A 26,454-nucleotide genomic window follows, 5' to 3' on the forward strand; every position below is an offset into this window, starting at 1 on the left:
ACCTACAAGTATCTGGGAGTACAGTTAGACGAGAAGCTAGACTGGACTGCCAACACAGATGCCTTGTGCAGGAAGGCACAGAGTCGACTGTACTTCCTTAGAAGGTTGGCGTCATTCAATGTCTGTAGTGAGATGCTGAAGATGTTCTATAGGTCAGTTGTGGAGAGCGCCCTCTTCTTTGTGGTGGCGTGTTGGGGAGGAAGCATTAAGAAAAGGGACACCTCACGTCTTAATAAGCTGGTAAGGAAGGCGGGCTCTGTCGTGGGCAAAGTACTGGAGAGTTTAACATCGGTAGCTGAGCGAAGGGCGCTGAGTAGGCTACGGTCAATTATGGAAAACTCTGAACATCCTCTACATAGCACCATCCAGAGACAGAGAAGCAGTTTCAGCGACAGGTTACTATCGATGCAATGCTCCTCAGACAGGATGAAGAGGTCAATACTCCCCAATGCCATTAGGCTTTACAATTCAACCGCCAGGACTTAAGAACTTTTTAAAAGCTATTATTAATGCTTTTTGAGATAGTGATTTAGATGCATATCATATTTTTTACTGAGTTAAGTATTGTATGTAATTAGTTTTGATACAACAAGTGTATGGGACATTGGAAAAAAAAGTTGAATTTCCCCATGGGGATGAATAAAGTATCTATCTATCTATCTATCTATCTATCTATCTAATGCCTCATACGCCTGATTATATTCTCACAGATCAATGAATATGTTGTTAAAAAAAAGATCACTCCCTACTTGTACATAGTTTTTTCCTTTTGCTTGTTTTTTTTTCTTTCCAGTCTTTTCTATAAGTGTATACCTCAGATAAATGCTTTGTGGAGATTTGTTATATATATATGATTATATTGTGTATATGTACAATGTCTGAAATACATCTTACGGAAATGTTTGTTTGATGATGAACTTCAATAAAAAATAAATTACAAAAAAAAGGTAAGCTAAGTTTTTGTTTGCTTTATCAGAGTGTATTCTCTTCAAATGTTCAAGGAGCCTAGACTGTTTGGGGGGCCTCATTTGCGGGGGGTACTTTTTCACACAACAGACATATTGGCTGCTGTTGGTTGGTATAAATCCATATTTCAGATACACTTATTTTTTCCTTTGATCTGTTTCTGTCATTTTCATTTTGGATTAACAACTGCACTCTCCAGTTGATGTTAGCCCAACCTCAAGCGCTGCGATCAATAAAGGTGACGGTTACGATGATGTCACAGCTGAGGCAAGACATGACTGAAAATACTTATAAGTGGGGCAGATCTGGGTCGGGCTGCGGGCTACTGAAGCACAGTCAAGACTATTCGATGGGGCAGATTCTGAACTTTATCCATTGAACATCATACCCGATTTTTAAGGAACTGAGTGCCTGATTCGAGTATGGGAATCGTACTAGCTAAAATTGTACTACAATGCTGGAAATAAACCCGGAAATAACACGATTTTTTTCAGTCCCGATTTCTCATTATAAGCGAAATAAAGAACATTACTTATACTCCATTTCGAGCAACCCCTTCTCAAAGAACGGCGGGTTAGCAAGGGATCAGTTGATTACGTGATCACTGTAATCAATTATGAGGCAGAGGATCAAATGCTTATAGTAAGTAATTAGTTTCTGAAATTATACCTGTAATCCCTTAGCTGACCCCTTGCTACCAAGTGACCCTCTTCCCCACCGCCCCCTTTATCGTAGATAGATAGATAGATAGATACTTTATTCATCCCCATGGGGAAATTCAACATTTTTTCCAATGTCCCATACACTTGTTGTAGCAAAAACTCATTACATACAATACTTAACTCAGTAATAATATGATATGCATCTAAATCACTAACTCAAAAAGCATTAATAATAGCTTCCCACCCCCTTAGAAAATTACACCACCCGGCGAGGGGGCACACTTTGGGAACCACTCAATCAGCTCTATCACAGGCATAACCATCCCAAACCATTGAGGATATCTCCGTGTCTCATGCACTACTAAGAACTTTCAGCATCTACGACACGTCCTCTACTCATTACTACCACCAGGGAGCCTGACAACCCACACTAAAATCAGCTTCATCCCCTCCACCATTCAATTCCTGAATGGTTCCATCAATGCATGAACACGATCTCATCATTATTTTTGCTTTATTTACTTATTTTGTTATTAATTGTAATTTTAATGTCTCTGCACTGTACTGCTGTTGCAAAACAATAAATTTCACATCAAGCCAGTGCTAGTAAATCTGATCCTGAGGTAGATTATTATCTAAATAGCGTGATTGTAAATGAGTAAAATTAAAGGGAGCCTTTTTGTTCTACCGCACGAATCACAAAGAAGTTAGCAAGTAAATAATTTTAATCACAAACAAGTCGTTAAAAAAGGGAGGAACTGGAGTTTAAGTTTTGCAGTTTTTGTTAACTGATGTGGGATAGTGGGCATAGTTTTTTTTCTCTTTACCCTTTAATGATTAGAGTAGCATCGAATGCAACCCAAATGAGATTCACCAGACTAATTCCTTGGGATGAGTGGATTGTCCTATCAAGAGAGACTAGATACTTTGAGTCTGCATTCCTTGGAGTTCAGAAAAATGATAGAAGACTTATTGAACACACACACTAAGGAGGCTTGACAACGTAGATGTTGAGAGGCTCTCACTTGCGGAGCGTCTCGAACAGGGGATATAGTTGCAAAACTATGGGGTTGTCATTTAAAACTGAAATATCCATTCTGAAAGAGCTCTTCAACTCTGTTAGATTTTCGTGCTGATGTAAGGATAGGAAGGATAGAGCATTTTTTCTTCAGATCATGCCTATTTAAAAGTCAGCTTCGGTAACAAAAGCACCTACCGCGCACGGTGATCCCATTTCTATTGCAAGGGTTATGGACAGCCCACTTCCGGCCGTGATGTCATGAGGAATGCGTCACCGTGTGCTGCCTGTTGTGGTGGAGTGGGTGATTGTTGTGGAGCCGCAGAGTGAATGAGGGGAGGAAGGGAAGGAATGAGGAGGGAAGGGTGGTGATCAGCGTGTGAAAACGGACCGATACTGACCGCCGCGCGAAGTCGCCTCCCGCAAGCTGTAAACGGGCAGGATCCCCCCTCCCGCCAGTCCAGGTTGGCGGATTATCTGGAGCCGAGAGCGGGCTGAAGGAGGAGAAAGTTTGTGAGGAGGGATCGGGGTGGTCGAGCAGGCCGCGGACACCGCAACTTCACCCTCCACTCCGCCTCGGTTATTTTTCGCAGCAGAAAGAAAAAGTAAACAAAACCCGGTTAAATGCGGTTCGGGTCCAAAATGATGCCAGTAAGTTAACTTATTCAATTTTGTTGTGGTTAAATTTACACACCATTACTCTATTACTATGCTATCTGTTGATTATTCTGCTATTCTCGTGGGCATCTGTTAAGGGAGACATGCAGTGGCTGTAAATAATATGTCACTACTGAAAGGTATTTCACCTTTCATCAGAATACTGTAGCTAACTAACACACGAAGGCATAAAGGTAGCTCCCTGTTTTGTTTCTGGGGTTGCTTTATTCTGATCCATGGGATCATGGGATATAGGGATTTTCTTCTTTTTAAAATTTGCCTACTCGTACCTCTGATGGATTTTTTTTAGGGTTCAAATTTCCAGTCGCTTAACTAAATAAAGATTTTAAAGCTAGCTCTAATTATGTTATTTTATAAACGTTCCTCGATCTTATTATGATTTACGTGTGGTAACAAATTTTACGTCACATGCCGGTGATAATAAACCTGATTCTGGAAAGCTATAGGTCATAAATAAAAAATTATCAATGTAATTTACCAAACATTCAGAAAATAATCTGACGCCGAAATTGTTATTAACTGTAATGGCATCTGTGCCTTTTGATTTATATGTTGCCTTGTAATATCTGAGCCACGCGTTTACGGGAACGGTATTTGGTTGGAAGAGAGAAAATCTGTTGATAAAGTTGACCAAAAACACAGGAATAATTAACCACTGACTAGTTTTATACCTTTGCCCCCTATTTAGATTAATGTTCAATGCCTTGTAAGAGTTGGGAAGAATAAACAACTGTCCAAGATCTGAATTATGATTTGATTACTCTGGAACCTAGGAAGATTTTTGCCAAAGTATTCTCTATACATATTAGTTCATTTTTGGAGTTAAATTGGGAAATCAGTTTACTGTTTTAATCTCTTGATTATGAAACTGCAGGGGCAAAGTAATGATGAGTTGCTTGAGATATAAATGTGGTGTTAGTAATGTGAACAGAATCCTGGAGAAGTTGCCAGAGATCCAAGTGCAGTGATATTAATTAACTGCCACAATACATCAGTAGAACACTGGAAAAATGACTTTGATGGAACAATTATTGACACTTCAAATTACATTTTCCACAAGACTTATTCAGTAACAGAATTCCCACCTACAGTTAAAACATTTTAAAAAATATATTAAAAAAAGACCCAATTCGATTTCATTTTGTGTGGACTAGAAGTGTGAAACCTAATAGTCTTGCTCAAAATGAAAACATTTAAAATGTATAGATCAATGGATTTAGCAAATGGTGGGTGCGGCAGGAGGAGAAATGAAGCCATTTTCATGCTTTGAACTATTCCCCTATCACTTTGAGACTTGAGATTATGAGATATCACCCTGTTTACCTTTCGGTTACAGAATACAAGTAGTAACATTGATCTTGGAATGTACCAGTCTGGATATGGATAATTAGAAAAACCCAGATGAACTGGTTGTACAGTTTAAATGGAAGTATTTGTGTTATGTATTTAGGGTTATTACATGTGCTTTGCAGGAAATATGCTGTATATGTTTCTTTAAAGGCTAGGTAATATTTCTAGAATTGGAGTTTATGAATGTTGAATTCGTATATGATGAAGGAACTTATAATTCTAAGTCTTGCCTCTTTCTCATTTAGGATTGTCAACAGTCCTGTGTTCTATGGGATTTTCTGTCTCTAAAAAGCTGCCCTGTATGTTTTTTTCTGTGGGATATCAGTATACTTACAAAGGGAATTCTGCAAATAGATAAATGTAATCGTCATAAAATGAGCAGTTGGTGCCATAACCATGCAATTAACAACAAATATAAAATCTTACTGTTTGATAAGTGTAGTATAATAAGAATAATAAATCTGAGTTGCATTGACTGGAAACTTACACCCAGTATTTCTCCTTGCTGTAATGTTAACGTTTGCATCATCTACGTGACCTGCATTACTCCTTAGCTGCAACTGCTGCAGGTGATCGTGGACGGCGGCAGACTGTTCTGTAAACACTCAGAACTCTTCAGCTTTTACCTCCTCCCTCTCTTCCCCCCCCCCCCCCCCCATGCTCTCTGTTTCTTACTGGCAGAAGACTTCTCTGATATTGGTCTTCCCTGGTAGCCATAAAGCAAATCCTCACCCAGTAGTAAACCTGGGAGGAACAGGAGTTTAGGAGTTTCAGTTTAAAGGCCTCTATTAGAATAACAAATTAGCCAACACAATTTGATTAATGCATTTTGCATTATACTCCCTTTATTGCCTCAATCCTTTTCTGGATTTAAGCTGAACTTTTAGACTTTTTTTTTCAACTGCATGTTGATATGTGCTATTTGTAAAACAGCAAATATTCTGTCAGGCAAGTGTTGTGATAATTTCAGTTTCTTCCGCTTTCTATTAGTTTGGCAGGTTGCTGCCAAATTTCATAACCACTAATTTGCTTGCATATAATTTATTAGCACCTTTTGAATTTAGTTTGACATCAGTTTTCAAAATTGTGATAGTTTTGCTCTTATTAATTTTCCCACATTTTTCTTGCAGACTCTGAATAATGATTCTTAACAGAATTAAAAGTCGAATACATCGGTATTGTGATCATATGTGTAGGGAAGGAAAATTATTCCATGATCATGTAAATTATTTTGAATGTAATAGCTGGTTTCCTAGCTGGGATATTATTTTCTAATATTCAGTGTCAAAATTATAGCACTTCTGGAAATTGTAATAACACAGGAAGATTTTTATATTTCATTGAGTTTGCTCTGTCTTCCAATCCTATCAATTTATTTCCATAACCCTGCAAATTTTTCCCTCTCTACTGCCTAAAAAATGCCATTTATAGGCACTGATTCTGAGTATGCAACACCTCCAAAATGGATTCCAAGTCCTAACTACTGTCACATTTGACCTTGCATCATTTTCAAAACAAAATTAAATTTTTATTCCAGTTCTTTGAGCAATCCATTAACCATATAACCATATAACAATCACAGCACGGAAACAGGCCATTCCGGCCCTCCTAGTCCGTGCCGAACTCTTAATCTCACCTAGTCCCACCTACCCGCACTCAGCCCATAACCCTCCACTCCTTTCCTGTCCATATACCTATCCAATTTTACCTTAAATGACTCAACTGAACTGGCCTCTACTACTACTACTACAGGAAGTTAAGGGAACAGTTCCTTCCTTTGCACCTTATCCAGGCTAGTCGTCTCCATAAAATCTCCTCTCAACCATCTTTGCTCCAGGAAAAAGAACAATGGTTTAATTTTATGGCTGCAATATTTAATTCCTGGGACTAATCTAGTACAAATCTTTGTTTTTACCTTCGCATCCTTCCTAAGTGGTGGTGACCAAAATTGCTCCAATTTATAGCCCAATCAGTCTTTTATGTACACACATTTTTTGTTTTACACTTTCTGCCTACTATTTATGAATATTATTCATATAGTTTACCAACCACTCTTTCAACATACCCTGCTGTTTACTTTCAAGAGTCTATGCGCATGTATTATAGTCTTTCTGAGATGGTGCCATTTTGTCTGTTGTCTTGATGTTTTGCCAAAGTGTATAATTCCACAATTCTCTGCATTAAAGTTCATTTGCCTCTTGTTTATCTATTTAACTAGTCTTTCTCGCTGTAGAAAGAGAAATCGCCAGATGAGTCTGTAGAGAAGCCAAATGATTGCTTTAATGAATGAACAGATTTTTGTTTGGGATTTGATAACAGGAGTGAAGCTTTCAGCATTGAGGGTACAAATATTTTTTTAAAACTTAGAGTAAATAAGAGTTTAACAGTTCCAATAAGGGAAGAAATTAACAAAGTAAAATACTTCAAAATATATCAGTAAAAGGAGTATTTTTTAATTGTGGTGTAGCATCTATAACAATTTGTGATATGACAGTTGCCGTATTTACTTACTAAGAATTCTACTTCAGTTTTTACTGGAGATTAGGATATTATATAAATGCTTAATGTTCAACTGGTTGAGAGTAAGAGTGATACTAATGGGCAAAGAAAAGAAAAATCAGATGCCAATTGGTCTGAAGTATTGCATCCAAGAGGATGCATTGCAGGGGTGTCAAACTCATTTTAGGTCACGGACCGGATTGAGCAAAATGCAGCTTCATGCGGGCCGGATCAGTCGGACGCGTGCGAACGCAGCTTTCGTTGCCTCCGTTTTTTCAGCCTGCTCTCATGTGTCTCAGTCTCTGCTATAACTACAAAGTGTTTCACTTTACAAATTCCATTTCTTATGAAGAAGACTGCCGAATAAACACTAAAAACCCTGAAAACCTGGTACCTGAATAAACTCAGCATTAGCCATATCATACGCCATAGGCGCTTCGATTACTGGGGCCAGCTTTAATAGTAATTAGATATTATCTCGCGGGCCAAAGATAATTCCACCGCGGGCCGGATTTGGCCCGCGGGCCTTGAGTTTGACATATATGCATTACAGGATCCAGGAACAAATGGGGAAGGCAGACTTTCACAGATTAATTTAACATTAAAGGGAACATATTAATTTCCAAAGGTAAAATGATTATGTATCTAGATTCTCATGTGTAATCTGAATTCCAAATGTTTAGCTGAGGCTTGAGTAAGTAATAGAAATACACTTGCAGTGGACTGAAACGCTGAGGCTTGAGTAAGTAATAGAAATACACTTGCAGTGGACTGAAACGCTTGAGGGTATAGACATTAAGAAAGAGGATGTGCTGGAGCTTTTGAAAGGTATTAAGTTAGATAAGTCGCCGGATGAGATATGCCCCAGGCTACTGTGGGAAGCGAGGGAGGAGAATGCTGAGCCTGTGGCGATGATCTTTACATCATCAGTAGGGATGGGAGAGGTTCCCAAGGATTGGAAGGTTTTGAACGTTGTTCCCTTGTTTAAGAAAGGGAGTAGAGATAACCTGGGAAATTATAGACCAGTGAGTCTTACTTCAGTGGTAGGCAAGTTGTGGGAGAAGATCGTGAGAGGCAGAATTTATGAGCATCTGGGGAGACATAATCTGATTAGGGATAGTCAGCATGACTTTGTCAAGGGCAGGTTGTGCCTTACGAGCCTGATTGAATTCTTTGAGGATCTAATAAAGCACATTGATGTAAGTAGAGCAGTGAATGTAGTGTATATGGATTTCATAAAGGCATCTGATAAGGTTCCCCATGTAAGGCTCCTTCAGAAATAAGGAGGCATTGGATCCAAGGAAACCTTGCTTTGTGGATCCAGAACTGGTTTGCCCACAGAAGGCAAAGGGTGGTTGTAGTAGGTTTGTATTCTGAATGGGAGGTTGGTGACCAATGTTGTTCCACAGGAATTTGTCTGTGATCCCTCCTCTTTGTGATTTTTATAAATGACCTGGTTGAGGAAGTAGAAGGATGGGTTAGTAAGTTTGCTGATGACACAAAAGTTGGGGGGTGTTGAGGATAGTCTGGAGTGTTGTCAGAGTATTGTCAACATGACATTGATAGAATGCAGAACTGGGCTGAGAGGTGGCAGATGGAGTTCAACACAGTTAAGTGTGAAGTTGTTCATTTCGGTAGGTCAAATTTGAAGACAGAACATAGTATAAGACTCGTGGCAGTGTGGAGGGTCAGAACAATCTTGGGATCCATGCCCATAGGACACTTCAAAGCTGCTGTGCAGATTGAGGGTATTGTTAAGATGTATGGTGTGATGGCTTTCATCAACCTTGGGATTGAGTTCAAGAACCGAGAGGTAGTGTTAGAGCTATATAAGACCTTCATTAGACCCCATTTGGAGTACTGTGTTCAATTCTGGTCACCTCACTACAGGAAGGATATGGATTCTATAGAGAAAGTGCAGAGGAGATTTACAAGGATGTTGCCTGGATTGGAGAGCATGCCTTATGAGAATAGGTTGAGTAAATTTGGCCTTTTCTCCTTGGAGTTACAGAGAATAAGAGATGAACTGATAGAGGTGTATAAGATGATATGAGGCATTGATCGTGTGGATAGCTAGAGGCTTTTTCCCAGGACTGAAATGGCTAACACGAGAGGATATAGTTTTAAGGTGCTTAGAGGTAGGTACAAGGGGGATGTCAGAGGTAAGTTTTTCATACTAAGAGTGGTGGCTGCATGGAATGCACTGCCAGTGATGGTGGTAAAGGCGGATACAATAGGATATTTTAAGACACTCTTCGATAGGTACATGAAGCTTAGAAAAATAGAGGGCTACGTGGTAGGGAAATTCGAAGCAGTTTCTAGAGTAGGTTACATGATCGACACAATATTGTGGGCCGAAGGGCCTGTAATGTGCTGTAGATTTCTGTTTATTTCAGCTAGAAGGGTACACGGACTAGGAAATCTGGTGTGTTTATCATGATCTAGTTTTATTTGAGCTGATGTGGGGTGGTTGAAGATTTTTAAAAGATTTTCAGAGTTTATAATTTTGTAGTACAGGGTAGGTAAAAGTTTATCCTTCTCCATTAATGCTATATATTTGAATCGAGCAAAAAGAAAACACTGTTTATTGAGAATTAAAATTGAGGAATTTCCTTTCTAAGTTTATTAGTTAAGGTTAAAATTGTTAACATGCAGGATACAATGCATGAGGAAAAATTATTTCATGGAGCTGTTATCAGAGAAGGAAGCCATTCAGCATTATCATGTATGTGCTAGCTGTCAGAACAACTCTCTGGCTTCACTTACTAGCCTTTTTTTTCTATAGTCTTGCAAATTTTTCCTTGCCAGGTATTCAGTTCTTTTTTTGAAGGTCAATATTCCTCTATCACATCTGCAGCTTCCATTTGCACACTGCAAAAATATTTCTTAAAAAAATTATTTTCTTCCCTACCCCACCATTTTTATGATATCTAGTTTATGGCCCCTTCCGTGAAATGGAACAGCCTCCCACTAATTGTACTTCCATCATGAATTTGTATATTTAATCTGTCATCAATCTTTTTCAAAGGGAGTGAAGTTGAAATTGATAATGATGACAAATCAATGTACTGCTCCCTATTCCTTCTAAAATGGTTTTGGTTGGTAGCACTGAGTCATGTTGGTGTTTGGAACTTTAATGTGTGCCATTGAAATCCAAATTCAAACCTTAAGATCTGATGCTCGAAAAAAGAATAGATAGATTTATTCAAAAGGAGGAAGAACAGGCATTCCTGCTTAAATAACCCTTCACTTAAAAAAAAGTTAGAATAAATAGAATAAAATAGGAGCATGTATTTAAGTGAAATTGTGTATTCTCTGGTAGGTAACATTCAGAATTGATATTTCATATATCAATATTTTAAGCATGATTTTAATTGTATTGTGAACAAAAACAAATGGCACAGAAATCTCAGCAGTTCCTTTTTGTTAACTGAACTACATTGAAGGTTTTATTGTTTTATTTTGGGAAGACTTGTTCATAGAGAGTCCTTGAAACAGTTGTCTTATTAACAAGACATACTGAGGTCACACTTTTAAGATAGCTACATCTTCTAAGGTACTTTATGACACAGAACATAGCCCAGTATAGGTCATTCAGCCTACAGTGTTGTGCTGACCCATGTAAACCTATTCCACGATCAATCTAACTCTTCCCTCCTACCCTCTATTCTTATTACATCTATATAACTTTCCTAAAACCTACCTCTGAGATCTTCACTCACCTGCTGAAATAGATGTCCTCTGGTATTGGCCGTTGCCGACTTGGGATTCAAGCATTGGTTGTCTTCGCTGTCTATGCTTCTCATAATCTTAGAAACCTCTATCAAGTTGCTTGTCATCATCCTTTCTTCAAAGTTCAAAGTAAATTCATTATCAAAGTATGTAATTTTCTTGTGGATATTCACACTAGAACGAAGAAATACAATAGAATCAATGAAAATCTACACACAAACAAGACAGCCAAGTAACCAATGTGCAAAAGAGAACAAAATTGTGCAAATACAAAAATAATAACAAATAAATAATAAATCAGTAACACTAGAGTCCTTGAAACTGAGTCCATAGGTTGTGGAATCTGTCTGTGTTTCGATGAGTGAAGTTATCCACACTGATTCAGAAGCCTGATAGTTGAAGGGTAATAACTGTTTGTGATTCTGGTGATGTGGCATCTAAGGCTCCTGTACTTGCTTCCTGATGGCCACAGTGAGAAGAGAGCATGGTCTGGATTTTGGGGGTCCTTGAATGATGGAACTGCTTTATTATGGCAGTGTTTCTTAGATGTGCTCAATTACATCTCAGTATTTAAAACTATCATCCCCTCAAAACTAATCAGTAAATTCCAAGACCTGGGCCTCAATACCGCCTTGTGTAATTGGATCCTGGATTTCCTCACTTTTAGTTTTTACCAATCCAGTCAGTTTGGATTGGCAAAAACCTCTTCTCTACAATCTTCATCAGCACAGGAGCACCACAGGAATGTGTACTTAGACCCCTGCTCTACACCTATGACTGTGTGGCTAAGTACAGCTCCAACTTCATATACAAGTTTGCTGTTGTGGGCTGTCTCAAAAGTGGTGATGAATCAGCATACAGGAGAGTGAGTGAAACTTTGATTAAGTGGTGTAATAACAGCAGTCTCTCAGTCAGTGTCAATAAGACCAAGGAACTGATTGTAGACTTCAGGAAGGAGAAACCTGAGGTCCATGAGTCAGTACTCATTGGAGGATCAGAGGCAGTGAGGGTCAGTAGCTTTAAAGTCCTGGGTGTCACTATCTCAGAGGACCTGCACTGGACCCATCATATAAATATAATTACAAAGAAAGCACAACAGTGCCTCTACTTCCTCAAGAGTCTATGGATATTTGGCATGTTATCAAAAACCTTGGCAAACCTCTGTAGATGTGTGGAGGAAAGTGTGCTGACTGGCTGCACTATGGCCTGGTTTGGGAATAGCAATGCCTGGAAAATCCTGCAAAAGGTAGTGGATTCGGCCCAGTACATCACGGATAAAACCCTCCCAACCTTTGAGCACGCCTGCATGTAGAAAAGCAGCATCCATCATGTAGGATCCTCACCACCCAGGCCATGCTCTTTTCTCACTGCTGCCATCGGGTAGAAGGTACAAGTGCCTCAGGAATCACACCAGCAAGTCCGAGAACAGTTACTACCCTTCAACCATCAGGCTCTTGAACAAAAGAAGATAGCTACACTCATTTAAAGATTCTTTTATCTTGTTATTTCATGCTCATTATTTATTGCTATTTATTATCTGCATATGTACAGTTTGTTGTTCATTGATCCTGTTTACAGCCACCATTCTATAGATTTGCTAAGTATGCCCACAGGAAAAAAGGATCTTAAGGTCCTATGTGGTGACGTGTATACTGATATGAATTTTACTTTAAACTTTGATGGGGAGGGCTTTTCCTGTGATGGACTGGGCTGTATCCACTATCTTTTGTAGGTTTTTCTGTCCTTGGGCTTGGTGTTTCCATATCAGCCCATATGATACAACCAGTCAATATACTCTGCAATGTGCATCTAAAAGAAATTCATCAAAGTTTTAGATGACATGCTGAATCTGTGCAAACTTAAAAGAAAGTAGAGGTGCCGTATAATGGCACTTACATGCTGGTCCCAGGATGGATCCTTTGAAATGATAATGCCAAGACATTTACAATTGCTGATCCTCTGAGGAGGACTGGCTCTGGTTTCCTCCTCTTATTAATAATTAGCTCCTTGATCTTGCTGACATTGAGTGTGAGGTTGTTATTGTGGCACCACTCAGCCAGATTTTCAATCTCCCTCCTATATGCTCATTTGGCCAACAACAGAGATGCCATCAGCAAACATAAATATCGCTTTGGAGTGTACTTAGCCTCTCAGCCATAAGTATAAAACAAATGGAACAGAGGGCAAAACACACAGCCTTGTGGTGCATCTTTGCTGATGGTATTTGTGGAGGTGATGTTGTCAGTCTAATCTGACTGGGGTTTCCAGGTGAGGAAATCGAGGATTCAGTTGCACAATGAGATGTCGAGGCCTAGGTATTGGAGCTTATTGATTAGTTTTGAGGAGATTATTAGTTCAGAGGGCTATGGGTAATCCCAGGTAATTTCTAAAGTAAGCACAGCATTGTGATCCGAAGGGCCTGTACTGTGCTGTAGGTTTTCTATGATAGTATTGAGTGCTGAGCTGTAGTAAATGCAGAGCATCCTAATTTCTGCATCCTCTGTTGAGATGCTGTAGGAGGGCTGAGTGAAGACCCAATGAAATAGCATCTGCTGGGACCTGTTATGATGGCAGGCAGATTGGAGTGGATCCAAGTCACTCTGACTGGAGTTAATGTGTTTCATGACCAACCTCTCAAAGCACTTCATCATAGTGGATGAAGAGAAAACCTCCCTATCACTTAACCTTTCCTCATAGTTCATGTTCTCTAATCCAGGCAGCTCCTGGTAAATCTTCTCTGCACCCTCTCTAAAGCTTCCACATCCTTCCTATAAATGTAGTATAACCAGAATTTTATAAAGCTACAGTATTACCTCCCAGCTCTTGAAGTCAATCACCTGAGTAACGAAAACCAGCACAACATGTGTTTTCTTAATCACCTTATCAACTTGCGCAGTCACTTTGAGTGATCTATGAACGTGGACTCCCAAGATCACTCTGTTCCTTCACACGGCTACGCAGCCTGCCGTTAACCTTGTTTTCTGCTTTCAGGCTCAACCTTCCAAAATGAATCACTTCACACTTTTACAATTGAACCCCATCTGCATCCTGTCAATGTCCTGCTGTAGCCTATGACAACTTTCTACATTATCCATAACACCGCCTTTGCGTCATCTGCAAACTTCCTAACCTTCCCAGTACAGTCCAGACTCCATCCACATGCTGTGTGTTTGGGGGGGGGGGGGGGGGAGAGGTCAGAGAAATTCCCCTTCAGATACCCTTTACATCCTCTACTTTTCACCCTAAACCTATGCCATGGGTAAAATATTCATACTGTTCACCCTCTTCATAATTTTGTGTACTTATGTTTGGTCACTCCTTAAATTACTTGTGGAAAAAGAAAAGAAACCCAGCCAATCTGACTTCACCTTATTACTCAGTTACTGCAATCCAGGCAATTCCTGGTGAACCTCCTTTGCACCTTTCTTGTGCAGTCACATCCGTTCAATAGCGTGGCACCAGAACTATCCTCAACAATAATCTCATTTTGACGTTGAGTGGCATTAGCATTGAATTACCCCACCCTTCTCAACCTGTGTCATCATAAACTTAATTGGATCATCCAGATGAATACTGTGATGATGAGCAGGTCAGAGTCTGCATGTCCTGAAGCAAGTGACTCACCTCATGACACCCTAAAGCCTTTTCACCACCAATAGGGCCCAAGTTCGGAGTGCCATTGAATACATGGTACTTGCATGAATGAATGCGGCTCTAACAATCATGAAGCTCCACGTCTTTCAAGACTAAGGAGTCCACTTGATTGGTTTTCAGTTATCCTCATTCAGTCATTAAAACCTCCACTACTAGTGAACAATGGCTGCAGCGTGTACCATCTACAGAATGCATTGTATTAATGGCCTGGCAGCTCCCAGCAGCTTCACCCCATTTCTCCCATCAAGGTCACAGATAACTGGTGCACAGAAATGCTGCCTTCTGCCAGTTCTGCTCTAAATTGCATACCATACTGACGTGGAAATATATTGACACTCTTCATCACTGCTGGAAGTGAATCATAGGATCCCTATCTAGCAGTGAATGTAGTGGTTCAAGAAAATGGATCACTATTCTGCTCTCAAGCAATTAAGTTACGGCAGGGTTAAAATCAGATTTATTGTCACTGACTTTTATAAAGTGAAATTTGTTGTTTTGCGGCAGCGCTACAGTACAAAGTCATAAAAACTATTATAAGTTACAAAAAGAAGTAAAGCAGTGTTTAAAAAAAGGAATAACAAGATGGTGTTCATTGACCATTCAGAAATCTGATAGCTGAGGGGAAGAAGCTGTTTCTGAATCAGTGAGTACGTCTTGAGGCTCCTGAAATACCTCCCCAATAGTAGTGATGAGAAAAGAGCATGTCCTAGTTGAATGGAATTGAATTGAATTGACTTTATTTCTTACATCCATCACATACATGAGGAGTAAAAATCTTAATGTTACGTCTCCTTTTCGACGTGCAATCATAGCAGTTTATTACAATTTATAAATAGAACAGTCAATGTAATATAGAGGACACTCAAGTCAATGTGAGTTAATCAGTCTGATGGCCTGGTGGAAGAAGTTGTCCCGCAGTCTGTTGGTTCTGGCTTTTACGCTGCGGTACCTCTTGCCAGGTGGTAGCAGCTGGAATAGAATGTGGTTGGGATGGCTTGGGTCCCCAATGATCCTATGGGTCCTTTTTACACATCTGTCCTTATAAATGTCCTGGATCATGGGAAGTTCACAACCACAGATGCACTGGGCTGTCCGCACCACTCTCTTCAGAGTCCTGCGATTAAGGAAGGTACAGTTCCTATACCAGGCAGTGATGCAGCCAGTCAGGATGCTCTCAATTGTGCCCCTGTAGAAAGTTCTTAGGATTTGGGGGCCCATACCAAACTTCCTCAACCGTCTGAGGTGAAAGAGGTGCTGTTGTGCCTTTTTCACCACACAGCTGGTGTGTACAGACCATGAGGTCCTCGGTGATGTGAATGCCGAGGAACTTGAAGCTGTTTACCCTCTCAACCCCAGATCCATTGACATCCATAAGGGTTAGACCGTCTCCATTCCTCCTGTAATCCACAATCTTTATTTTTGCAACATTGAGGGAGAGGTTGTTTTCTTGACACCACTGTGTCAGAGAGAGATGACTTCTGCCCTGTAGGCCACCTCGTTATTGTTTGAGATAAGGTCAATCAATGTAATGTATTAATTGTTATAGCTTGCTGTAGCGGTGTGCTACACGCAGCGCTGAAACAATGACACGGAGTCAGTAAGCTGCAGTTGCAAAAGAGGTTTATTCAAACTTCGCGGCCTCGCTTTTAAAGCCTTCCTGATCCCGTCCTCCCCGGGCGGGAATGCTGTAGGGGGCGCGTATTCACAGTCCCGTCCCGCGCGGGGGCTTTTCCCGTTGCTGGTGAAGCAGGCTTGGCGCCCTCTTTGGGACCAGCCTCAATGCCAGCGCGCGCCGCTTTGTGAGCCGGTTCGAGTGCGCTGGGAAGTGGGTCGCCACATTGCCATCATTTCTTGGAGAAGGTATTGTTGTCTGAACAACTGGTACATTTTGTAGTAATTTTACAAAGGATAAATTTTGCTGATTTCTAATAACAAGAGGGTTACAAGTGTAGCCCCTCACTGGCCTCCTATAGAAACTTGGCTTGTTGCCAGCGCCACTAACAGCCACAGGACTCGGGTGAGAAGGCCACCTTTCATGAACAGTGTTCTGATTGATGAAACCTTGATTTGAGGAAATGCTACACAAATACCTGTACTGCCCATAGACAATTGTCAGCGGGCAAGAAATAAGTTATAAAGGAAGTATATTTACACATTTCAGCTTTATCAAACAGATAGGGAAAAAGAATAGGGGCAAAAATAAAAGGGTCCATTATAATTAAGCCAGTCTAAATCTGCCCAGCGGCGGAGCTCATCTTGAAGCTGTCTTTTACTCATGCTCTGGATCCACAGTCTGCACGAAAGCATGCAACACATCATGAATGTCACTTGAAATCCATCTTGAACGAACGGCTGCTCTCTCCTTGGAGCCATTCATCTGCACAAAGCACCTTGTACAGTGGGGATACTCCTTCCCATGGCATCCTCAGCCATCTTCCCTCCTGTCTTCTCTGCAGTTGCCACCAAAAAGACCATGAACCCCACCAGTGTCCATCACAAATCTCTCTCCACCCAGCTTTCTGTAGAACCTTCTCCCAATTCCACCATCCTGATTGGCTCACACAACATTCATAAGTTGAACATCACGATCCCTTATCCTTGCCCAAACCCAAAGATGCTATCAGCAAGACACAGTGCTTCTACAGAAAGCTACGAAATGTAATACCCTACAGTATTAGCAGTAAAAGTCTTAACCAAGTAAAGTCAAGTCACTTTTATTGTCATTTCAACTATAACTGCTAGTAAAAATGAGACACCGTTTTTCAGGACCATGGTGTAACATGACACAGTACAAAAACTACACTGAACTACATAAAAAAGACAACACAGAGAAAAAAAATCACACAACTACACTAGACTACAGACCTACCCAGGTTTGCATAAAGTTCACAGAACAGTGCAGGCATTACAATAAATAATAAACAGGACAATAGGGCAAGGTGTCAGGCCAGGCGCTGGGTATTGAAGAGTCTGATAGCTTGGGGGAAGAAACTTACATAGTCTGGTTGTGAGAGCCTGAATGCTTCAGTGCCTTTTCCCAGACGGCAGGAGGGAGAAGAAATTGTATGAGGGCTGCCTGGGGTCCTTCATAATGCTGTTTGCTTTGCGGATGCAGCATGTTGTGTAAATGTCCGTGATGGCAGGAAGAGAGACCCCGATGATCTTCTCAGCTGACCTCACTATCCGCTGCAGGATCTTGTGATCCAAGATGGTGCAATTTCCGAACCAGGCAGTGATTCAGCTGCTCAGGATGCTCTCAATACAACCCCTGTAGAATGTGATGAGGATGGGGGGGGTGGGAGATGGACTTTCCACAGCCTTCGCAGAAAGTAGAGACGCTGCTGGGCTTTCTTTGCTACGGAGCTGGTGTTGAGGGACCAGGTGAGATTCTCTGCCAGGTGAAACCAAGAAATTTGGTGCTCTTAACGATCTCTACCGAAGAGCCGTAGATGTTCAGCAGAGAGTGGTCGTTCCGTGCCCTCCTGAAATCAACAACCATCTCTTTTGTTTTGTTCACATTCAGAGACAGGTTGTTGGCTCTGCACCAGTCTGTTAGCCGCTGCACCTCCTCTCTGTAAGCTGACTCGTCGTTCTTGCTGTTGAGACCCACCACGGTCGTGTCATCGGCGAACTTGATGATGTGGTTCAGCTGTGTGTTGCAGCACAGTCATGAGTCAGCAGGGCATTACACAAGATAAAAGTCAAAATGGCATAGAAGGAAATACTGCAATAATGCATTATGGATAGAGATTCATATTCTTTTTGTTAAAATTTTAGTAGTTTCATAAATTGAAAATGTGTTTTCAAATGTGTATAAATCTAATATTTGTTCATCTAGGAGTACACATTGTGCTGACATACAGATGAGATTTACATTCATTTTTAGTCATTTTAAAAATATAATGATTTTATTTTCTAACCTTTGGGGAAGTGTGTAAAACATCACTACGACAATAGAAGGAAGCTCAGCTTCAGTTTGGGATATGGTACAGAGGGAAAAAAGTACTGTAGCTAGGGTTACTGTGATACTACAATAGTTCAGCAACACATAGTTTTCTTATCACAATCCCTCCTACAATACATCACTTCCTGCACCACTTCTTTTTTCTTATCTGTTCAGTATTTGTTCATGAGACAATGGTGATTTGTGTAGTTGAGATAATCAGTGTGGGAAATTTTCAAAAGCTTCTTAATACAATCTGTGAGTTAAATGTGTGTTTAGTAGAGAGAAATTTTGCTTCTTCCCTTAAAGTGATTCACAAATATTTAGATGATGTCTGTTGTGCAGTAAATAATGACTGCAAAAGTTTTGCATCCAAGCTCTTAATTTATTTTCATTTCATTAAGTTTCAAGTTATCATGAGAAATTTTATCAAATATTTTCTGTCTCAATAAATATTACGTTGACAAGTTATTTGTTTTACTTTTGACAACATGTCAAAAACTCAACCAGATCCACCAGAAATGACTTTGACTTTTATAAGTACAGGCTGGTTTACTGAAATCAGCTAAAATTTTAAAACTGTGACTGAATGCTATTGCAAGTTACCTAATTTGGACCTACTTGCATTAAAACTTCGGGGTAGAAAGGTCTGATCCAAGGGATTTATCACTATCTTTGGTTTCATTGAGTTGAATTTACTAACTGCATACTGGCAGTAATAAGAGTCTTGCTGACTATCAATTGTCCAACTCTCAACATGCCTTGGATTTTAGCATGTCTGGGTTGAAAAGTTTAATACTAGCTGTGGGTCAGGTAAAGGCTGTTGCCCAGCAGTGGGTAACACAAAGGTTTTTACTCCCTCACATTGTGGGATGGATGTAAATTTAAATAAATTCAATTCAATTCAATTCATTGAGTCCAGCAGTAATGTACTAAGGGGAGGGGCAATGTGCATTTCAATTCCAATCTCTCCAATTTAGCTCAAAGGAAGCTGCAGTACAAATGACAACTCTGGGTTGCACAAGTTGCTAGAAGAAGTGGTTGAGCTAGGTGCAATAGTATAATTTAAGCCATGCTTGGTTAAGTACATGGAAGGATGGGGCTCAAAGGGATGTGGTCCAAATGTAGGAATTGGGACAAGCTGGTGGGCACTGTGGTTGGCATGGACTCATTCATTTAAATAGGGTCACCAACTATATGGGGGGGGAGTGGGGGAAATACTGGAGTTGTTTTATTTCTAATATTTTGGTTTTTAATGATTTTAGTTGAATATGGTAATTCATAAAATTATTTTAATAGAAAATTTATGTTGGAAATCTGACAAGTTTCTGTTACAGTGGTATCCATTCCTCATAACCTCAAACAGTCCCTTAATTAGCTAATTTTGTTCTAGTACACCATCTTTTCACTGGCACCTGCCCCCCTATCCCATCACTATCTCCTCCCTAAGCCTGTAGACTGGCCAGATAATTATTTCATTGAACATAAATATTGCTGAGAGGAAATTCCCCTTCAAATTGTGTTATATGATATTTGTGTTTACCCAAGAGGAATGAGTACGGTAGTTTAATGATTCATTTGAAAGCTGGACCTTTAGCAGCGTTGCATTTACTTACAGTAGTGAATTGTAGTGTCAGCTTTGGTACTCTTAAACAAATAGAGGTATTGTAATGGGCAGGGTTATGCTGAAATTAGATTAATAAAATAATGTTAAACATTGGCTTTCTACAGACCACACACAGCATAATTAAAAGTTAGGCCATCTTAGCGGTTTTATTAAAGGACTTTGTAAATATTCACCAGCTGTATATTTAGCCTTTTGTTAATGATGAAAATTCAGTTAAGAGTAGGAACTAAATGTTATTCTTTAACTTCTGTGAAATTCTAAAATAAAAATCCAACATATGCTAATTGAATTAATAAATATTATTTAAATTGTCAATGCTATTTGGGAAAGAAAGTATTAAAAATGCCATAATTATGTATGTTTTGGAAAACATTTTTAAAGCAATCAGTTTAAATCTAACAATGTATATTCATTCAGTTTATTTAGTTTGCTATGAGTTAGTACTGCTTTGGCTACTATTGGATGATGAGGGAAAAGATTCAACCTTTGGCTTAATGTAAAACAATGGATTGGTTTGAAATATAACCTAAGTTGGGTGATGGTTAGAGAAGCTCTGCTTTGTTAGGTATAGATCAAACTGAATAAAGCTTTTTCTTTTTTTTTAAATATAGATGTTTCTCACAGTGTACCTGAGCAACAGTGACCAACATTTTACAGAGGTACCAATCACTCCTGAGACCACTTGTCGTGATGTTGTTGGATACTGCAAAGAGCCAGGAGAAACAGACTGTCATTTGGCTGAGTGCTGGCATGGTGGTGGTAAGTAAATCGTGCTAGAGGTAGCAGTTCCATCTGTTTGGTGATTTGTACTATAATAGTTGAACAGTCACCTGTTTAAAATTTGTATTGGTGTCAAAACACCAGCTGCATTTCTGTGGCATATGTGTTTTGTTAACTATATGCGATGGTGTAATTGAATTGAGAGAAACTATAATGCCATATTGTGGCAACCCACTTCCCAGCGCACTCGAACCGGCTCACAAAGTGGCATGGGCCGGCATTGAGGCCAGTCCCAAAAAGGGCACCAAGTCTGCTTCACCAGCAAGGGGAAAAGCCCGCGCACGGGACGGGACTGTGAATACGCGCCCCCTCCAGCATTCCCGCCCGGGGAGGGCGAGATCAGGAAGGCTTTAAAGCGAGGCCGCGAAGTTTGAATAAATCTTTTTTGCAACTGCAACTCACCGACTGCGTGTCGTTACTTCAGCGCTGTATGTAGCACACCGCTACAATATCACAAATTGGTAGCTATTGGCCTTTGGATAATCTGTTATTCACAGAAGATTTCCTGGACCTAATTCAAATTTAGGGAGCTGGGCCTGATCACAGCACCTTTTCAACTGAAATGTAAAAACACTGTCTTCATTGATGTTTATGCTTGGCATCAGAGAGAGTAGGTGAAATTATTAAGGTAATTTGTACATCATGAGTATATAGAGAATACTGTTAAATTGTTGGAGGCCATGTTAAGGAAGTATAATTTAGTCTTTCCTCTTATAGAACGTGCCATAGCAGACAATGAGCATATATATGATATTCTGCAGCAGTGGGGAGCACAGAGAAATGAAGTTCGTTTTTACTTGCGCCATGAGCGTCCACCAAGCATAGTTCGGGATACAGGTAAGAACTGTATTGCACTTTACTCATGCCAGTATTGTGGAACTTTAGGTAGATTTATGTTGATTCATTTGAAGTTGACTTGTAGAGTCATAGAGCACAGAAAACGTGTTGTTCAGCCATCCCACCCCTCCACTGTACCCACTCTGCCTCACCGCCCACACCCATGTCCATGCAGATTATTATGTACCCACCTATCCAGTACTTATTCTGTAGCTTTCTATATCTTGGCAATTAAGTTGCTTATCCAGATAATTTTTAATGTTGTTAGATTATCTGCCTCCCCCACCCTCGCAGGTGTTCCACATGATAACCATTCTTGGGGGAAAAATAACTTCCTCAGATCTGCTCCAAACCTCATATTCCTCTTCTTAAACCTATGGACTGTGGTTATGGTTATCTCTGTTATGGGAAAATATTCCTCACTGTTCACTCCATCTGTAACCTTCATGATCTTCTATACATCTATCAGGTACAACCTCAGCCTTCCAAAGAAAACAAAACCAGCCTATCCATTTATTCCTCTTGACTGAAACATTCCATCCCAGGCAACATCCTCAAATATTTCCTGCAACTGCTCCAGTGCATAATTGTCCTTCTTAAAGTGTGGTGACCTAAACTACGCAGAATGCTCTAGGTGTGTCCAACCAATGTTTTATAAAGTTTTAACATGACATCATAGATTTTGTATTCTATGCATCTAAAGAAAGCCAGGGTCCTTTATGTCAACTTCATTAGATACATTGAATATAAGAGCTAGGAACTTATCTACCTGTGCTGTCATCTTTAGGAATCCATGGACTTGTGGACCAAGGTTCTTCTGTTCCTCAATTAATAGATTTCCCAAAATGTTTGGATTAAATGCCATCTACCATGGTTCTGCCCAGTTTATCCTCCCCACTATCACTGGTCAGTGGTTTACAATTGCAAAAGTAACCTTCCACCAATACCTTCTGTCCCCAGTTGCAAACCAACATGCCTTGGATCCACTGGTCTATAACCTTTTCAACTGGCCTTGCAACAGGGAATTTGCTGCCCTCATCAATATATTCAGTAACTTTAAAAAAAAAACTGAATTAACCAGACAGGATCTCCCACCAACAAAGCCATGCTATCTATCTATAAACCCTTGCCTTTTCAAGTCTTGATTAATTCTATGCCGCAGAATATTTCCAGTAACTTCCCTACTACTGAGGTTAAGCTCACTTGTTCGTAGTTACGTGAATAGTCTCTGCTGCTGTTTTTCTATTCATTAATATTGTATTTTCAGTCTGATCTATTTCATATTCATGCAGTTCTTAAATAACAATAGCATATATAATTACTTTTAGTTGATAAACAGGTTTGTATAAGCAGAACAAGTAAGTCTAGTTTGGTGTAAGTGATATAACTTCATAAATATTCACTTTGCAATTTTCATGACTTATTGGGAAAAGAACTCCTCCAACTCATTACAATTACGCTGATTTTCCAGAATGTTGGCCGGTTAATATAATTTCCTGAACGGTACAACTGAAAAGTCCATATATTCATTTAATGCAATGTCAAAAAAATTACATATCTGTTGCCTATATGTCCTTTCATATGGTCATATGCTCCACATAACTGGGCCTTACAGTCTGTCTTATGCATACCGAGTATAATGCCTATCCATGCTAATCCAGTTTGTCTGTCCTAGACCTGATTCTCTCTACTCTATTCCTATTCCAATACCTAAATAATTGCCTTTAAACATTGAAATATTATATGCCTTGACTACTGTACTTCCTCTAATGGTTGTATTCAGCAAAAATTGAGATTTTAAACCCATTATATAGTTAGTCCTTAAAAGTTATGCATTATTAGATAATTTTTCACATGTATTTCTGTATTTTATATATTATTATTTTTGAAAAATAAGCGAGGTGCAAGCCCAATGTCAGAAGTTAGAATTTATATCTAACTCTCAATTTCCTTTTATTATTTTAAACATTTTGGATAGAAAAATGAAGTAAAAGAAAGCATGATAGATTTTGAGAATACGTATATGGAGCACATAACCCCACTTATGAATACCCAACTTGCATATAACCCTGTACATTCAAATAGGCATTTGGGAGACTGGCTTGATTTTGCCAGTTTCTGTGCGGCTGTAGGATTCTTTTGCTAGCTGGGAACTCACTTTGTAGCCTCATTTTCAACTTGTGAACTGTTCAGGTTCCAAGCTCGAACAGAATCCTCCCATAACCTGAGGATGACTTGCTTGTTGAAAAATTAATGAATGTACAGAAGACTGGCAGATATATTTCAGTATTAAGTAAAAACAAAAAAAATAGAAACACTTAGCTCAGACAGCATCTGTGATGAGAGAAATGAAGTTAAAGTTTTAGGACCAAAACAATAACTTGTTTCTCTTTCCACAAATGAGTGCTACAGCATTTTTAGTTTTTATTTCAGATTTCTGGCGTGTATTGTATAAGCAAGTATGATCTCAGGTTTCAGAAATATCTGTGCTTATCTATTCCCATTCTTTTGTGAATTGACTCCAAACACTTGAGTGACACTGCAAACTATTTTATCATCTTGTGCTATAATGGATGCCTAAGGGAAAACTTATTCACTCAGAGGATGGTGCGAGTATGAAACGAGCTGCCAATAGAAGTGGTGGTTGTGGGTTTGATTGCAGCATTAAAAAAAAGTTTGGATAAGTACATGGATGGGAGGGTATGGAGGGCTATAACCCCAGGTGCAGATCAGTAGCACTAGGTAGAATAACAGTTCGACATGGCTGAGCAGGGCCAAATCGCCTGTTCTGTATATACCCAATGACTTGGCTTCCACAGTCATCTTTGGAAATGACTTCCACAGGTTCACCACACTCTAGCTCGAGAAATTCTTCTTCAGCTCTGTTCTAAAGGGACATCCTTCTATTCTGAGGCTGTGCCCTCTGGTCCTAGACTCTTCCATTCTTCCACTATTGGAAAGATCCTCTCCACATCCACTGTATCTTCTGTATCTTGGGCTTTTCAGCCCTTGGTGAAATTCATGTGAAACCCCCCCCCCCCCCCATTCTTCACAGGCCCAGAGCAATTAAATGCTCCTCATACATTAACACTTTCATTTACAGAACTATTCCCGTAAATCACCTCTGGATCCTTTCCAATGCCAACACATACTTTCTTTGATAAGGGATCCAGAGCTGCTCAGAATACTCTAAATTAGAGGTCGCCAACCCGTCGATCACGATCAACTGGTCGATCTTTGAGACTTTCCCAGTGGATCCTGAAAAAAATGAAAAATAAAATACACAAATACTGTTGAGAGATTGTTTCTGGGTTGCGGGGTTTTAGTTCTGTTCCTTCTGCCCAGTGAGCATGTGTGTAGCACCCCCTCCACACACTACACAGTGTACTTCAGTGGTCCCCAACCACTGGAGGAAATGATATGATTTGTCGATATGAAACGATATGAGTCAGCTGCACCTTTCCTCATTCCCTGTCATGCCCATTGTTGAACTTGAACACACGCGAGGTGATCAGTCGCCTAAACGCAGTGATGCCCTCGCGCCAGGTATCACTGGTTGGCCTCGGGTAACCGGCCGCCTCGCACAGCCGGCAGGAAGTGCCGATGCTACTGGCCTGGAGCGTGGATACATGGGCGCCGTCTCTAAATCTGTTTAGCACACTGAATGTTCGTGGGGAGCCTGGTGCTAAAATATTCGCAGATGACCTAATTCGGGCTCAGGGTTTATCAGTAGCGGAGCAGCTACCTTGCTGCGATCTACTGAAAGTCATCCCTTGAGCTAAACTTTTGTCGGCCAATAGATCCTACAAGGGGGGTAGGCACGCGCCCTGTCGCACTCCTCGGTCACTCTTTTCGGACTGCAACTGCCGCAGCCCCGGCACGGGGACCTCCAACCCTGACCTTGTCCTTTCACCCTACCCACAACCAGCTGCACCTGGTCAAGACGTCTGGCGGCGGGCAGGCGGGAGGCTGGAGTTTGGGCCCAGAGGCTGTCTCATGAGGCAATGAAGCTCTCAAAACTGCTTCAGTACTGAGTCCAAGCACCCTGCACTTAAAGACAAACCCACTGAGTTTTTTCAGCGGAAAAAACGCGAGCAAGTGGGACAGAAGCTAAGTGCTGAGAGCCACGTAAACTAAATTGCGGAATTCCAAGATGGCAGCGCGACGCAGCTTGCAGCGGCCACTCTGGAACTGATTATCTGTTATTTGTGAAGTGGGGTGCCGTGCGCAATCATAATCGATTGAAAACGGACGTGGAAGCACGGAGAAACATCGGGAAATTCCAGGAAGACCTTCTTCGTTGCTGCTGCTGCTGTGAGGTCCAGGACTCTGCTGGGAAGAACAGGCCCCCAGTCCTCGGGGTCACGTTGCCGATGGCCATTGGCGGGGCCGTCTTAATACGCTCGGCAGAGGATGGTGCTCGGAGAAGCTATGCTGGAGGGGATGGTCGTCAGCTTGGAGGTTTGATGGACTCGGAGTCCTTTCGACGGACTCAGGTCGCTTTCGGTGTGTGCTGCGTCTGCAAGGCTGAGTCGGGTGGCGCCTTGGAAGTCCATAGCAGGGGTATTCCCTTCTGCCGCCGGCGTGGGATGGCGAGTCTGTCGGGACCCTGGGGACTTGTGGAAACTGTGGTGATTTCTTTTGAACTTACAGTCCTTTAACATCTTGGACTATTTTTACTGTGCCCATAGTTTTTTTTTTAATCAAT

General features: G+C 40.5%; 1 protein-coding gene across 1 annotated transcript in view; it reads left to right on the top strand.

Moving 5' to 3' along the window:
* The first annotated feature begins 2,920 nt into the window (after positions 1-2,920).
* The window catches only part of LOC140730336 (apoptosis-stimulating of p53 protein 2-like), an 83,295-nt gene continuing 59,761 nt past the window's right edge, over positions 2,921-26,454 (top strand). Inside the window, exons 1-3 of the mRNA XM_073050615.1 lie at positions 2,921-3,297; positions 20,741-20,888; positions 21,627-21,746. Of these exons, the coding sequence (XP_072906716.1) occupies positions 3,271-3,297; positions 20,741-20,888; positions 21,627-21,746 (295 nt within the window). The 5' untranslated portion in view covers positions 2,921-3,270. The remainder of the gene's footprint in view (positions 3,298-20,740; positions 20,889-21,626; positions 21,747-26,454) is intronic.

This window comes from Hemitrygon akajei, chromosome 7, assembly GCF_048418815.1.
Source record: "Hemitrygon akajei chromosome 7, sHemAka1.3, whole genome shotgun sequence".
Lineage (NCBI taxonomy): Eukaryota > Metazoa > Chordata > Chondrichthyes > Myliobatiformes > Dasyatidae > Hemitrygon > Hemitrygon akajei.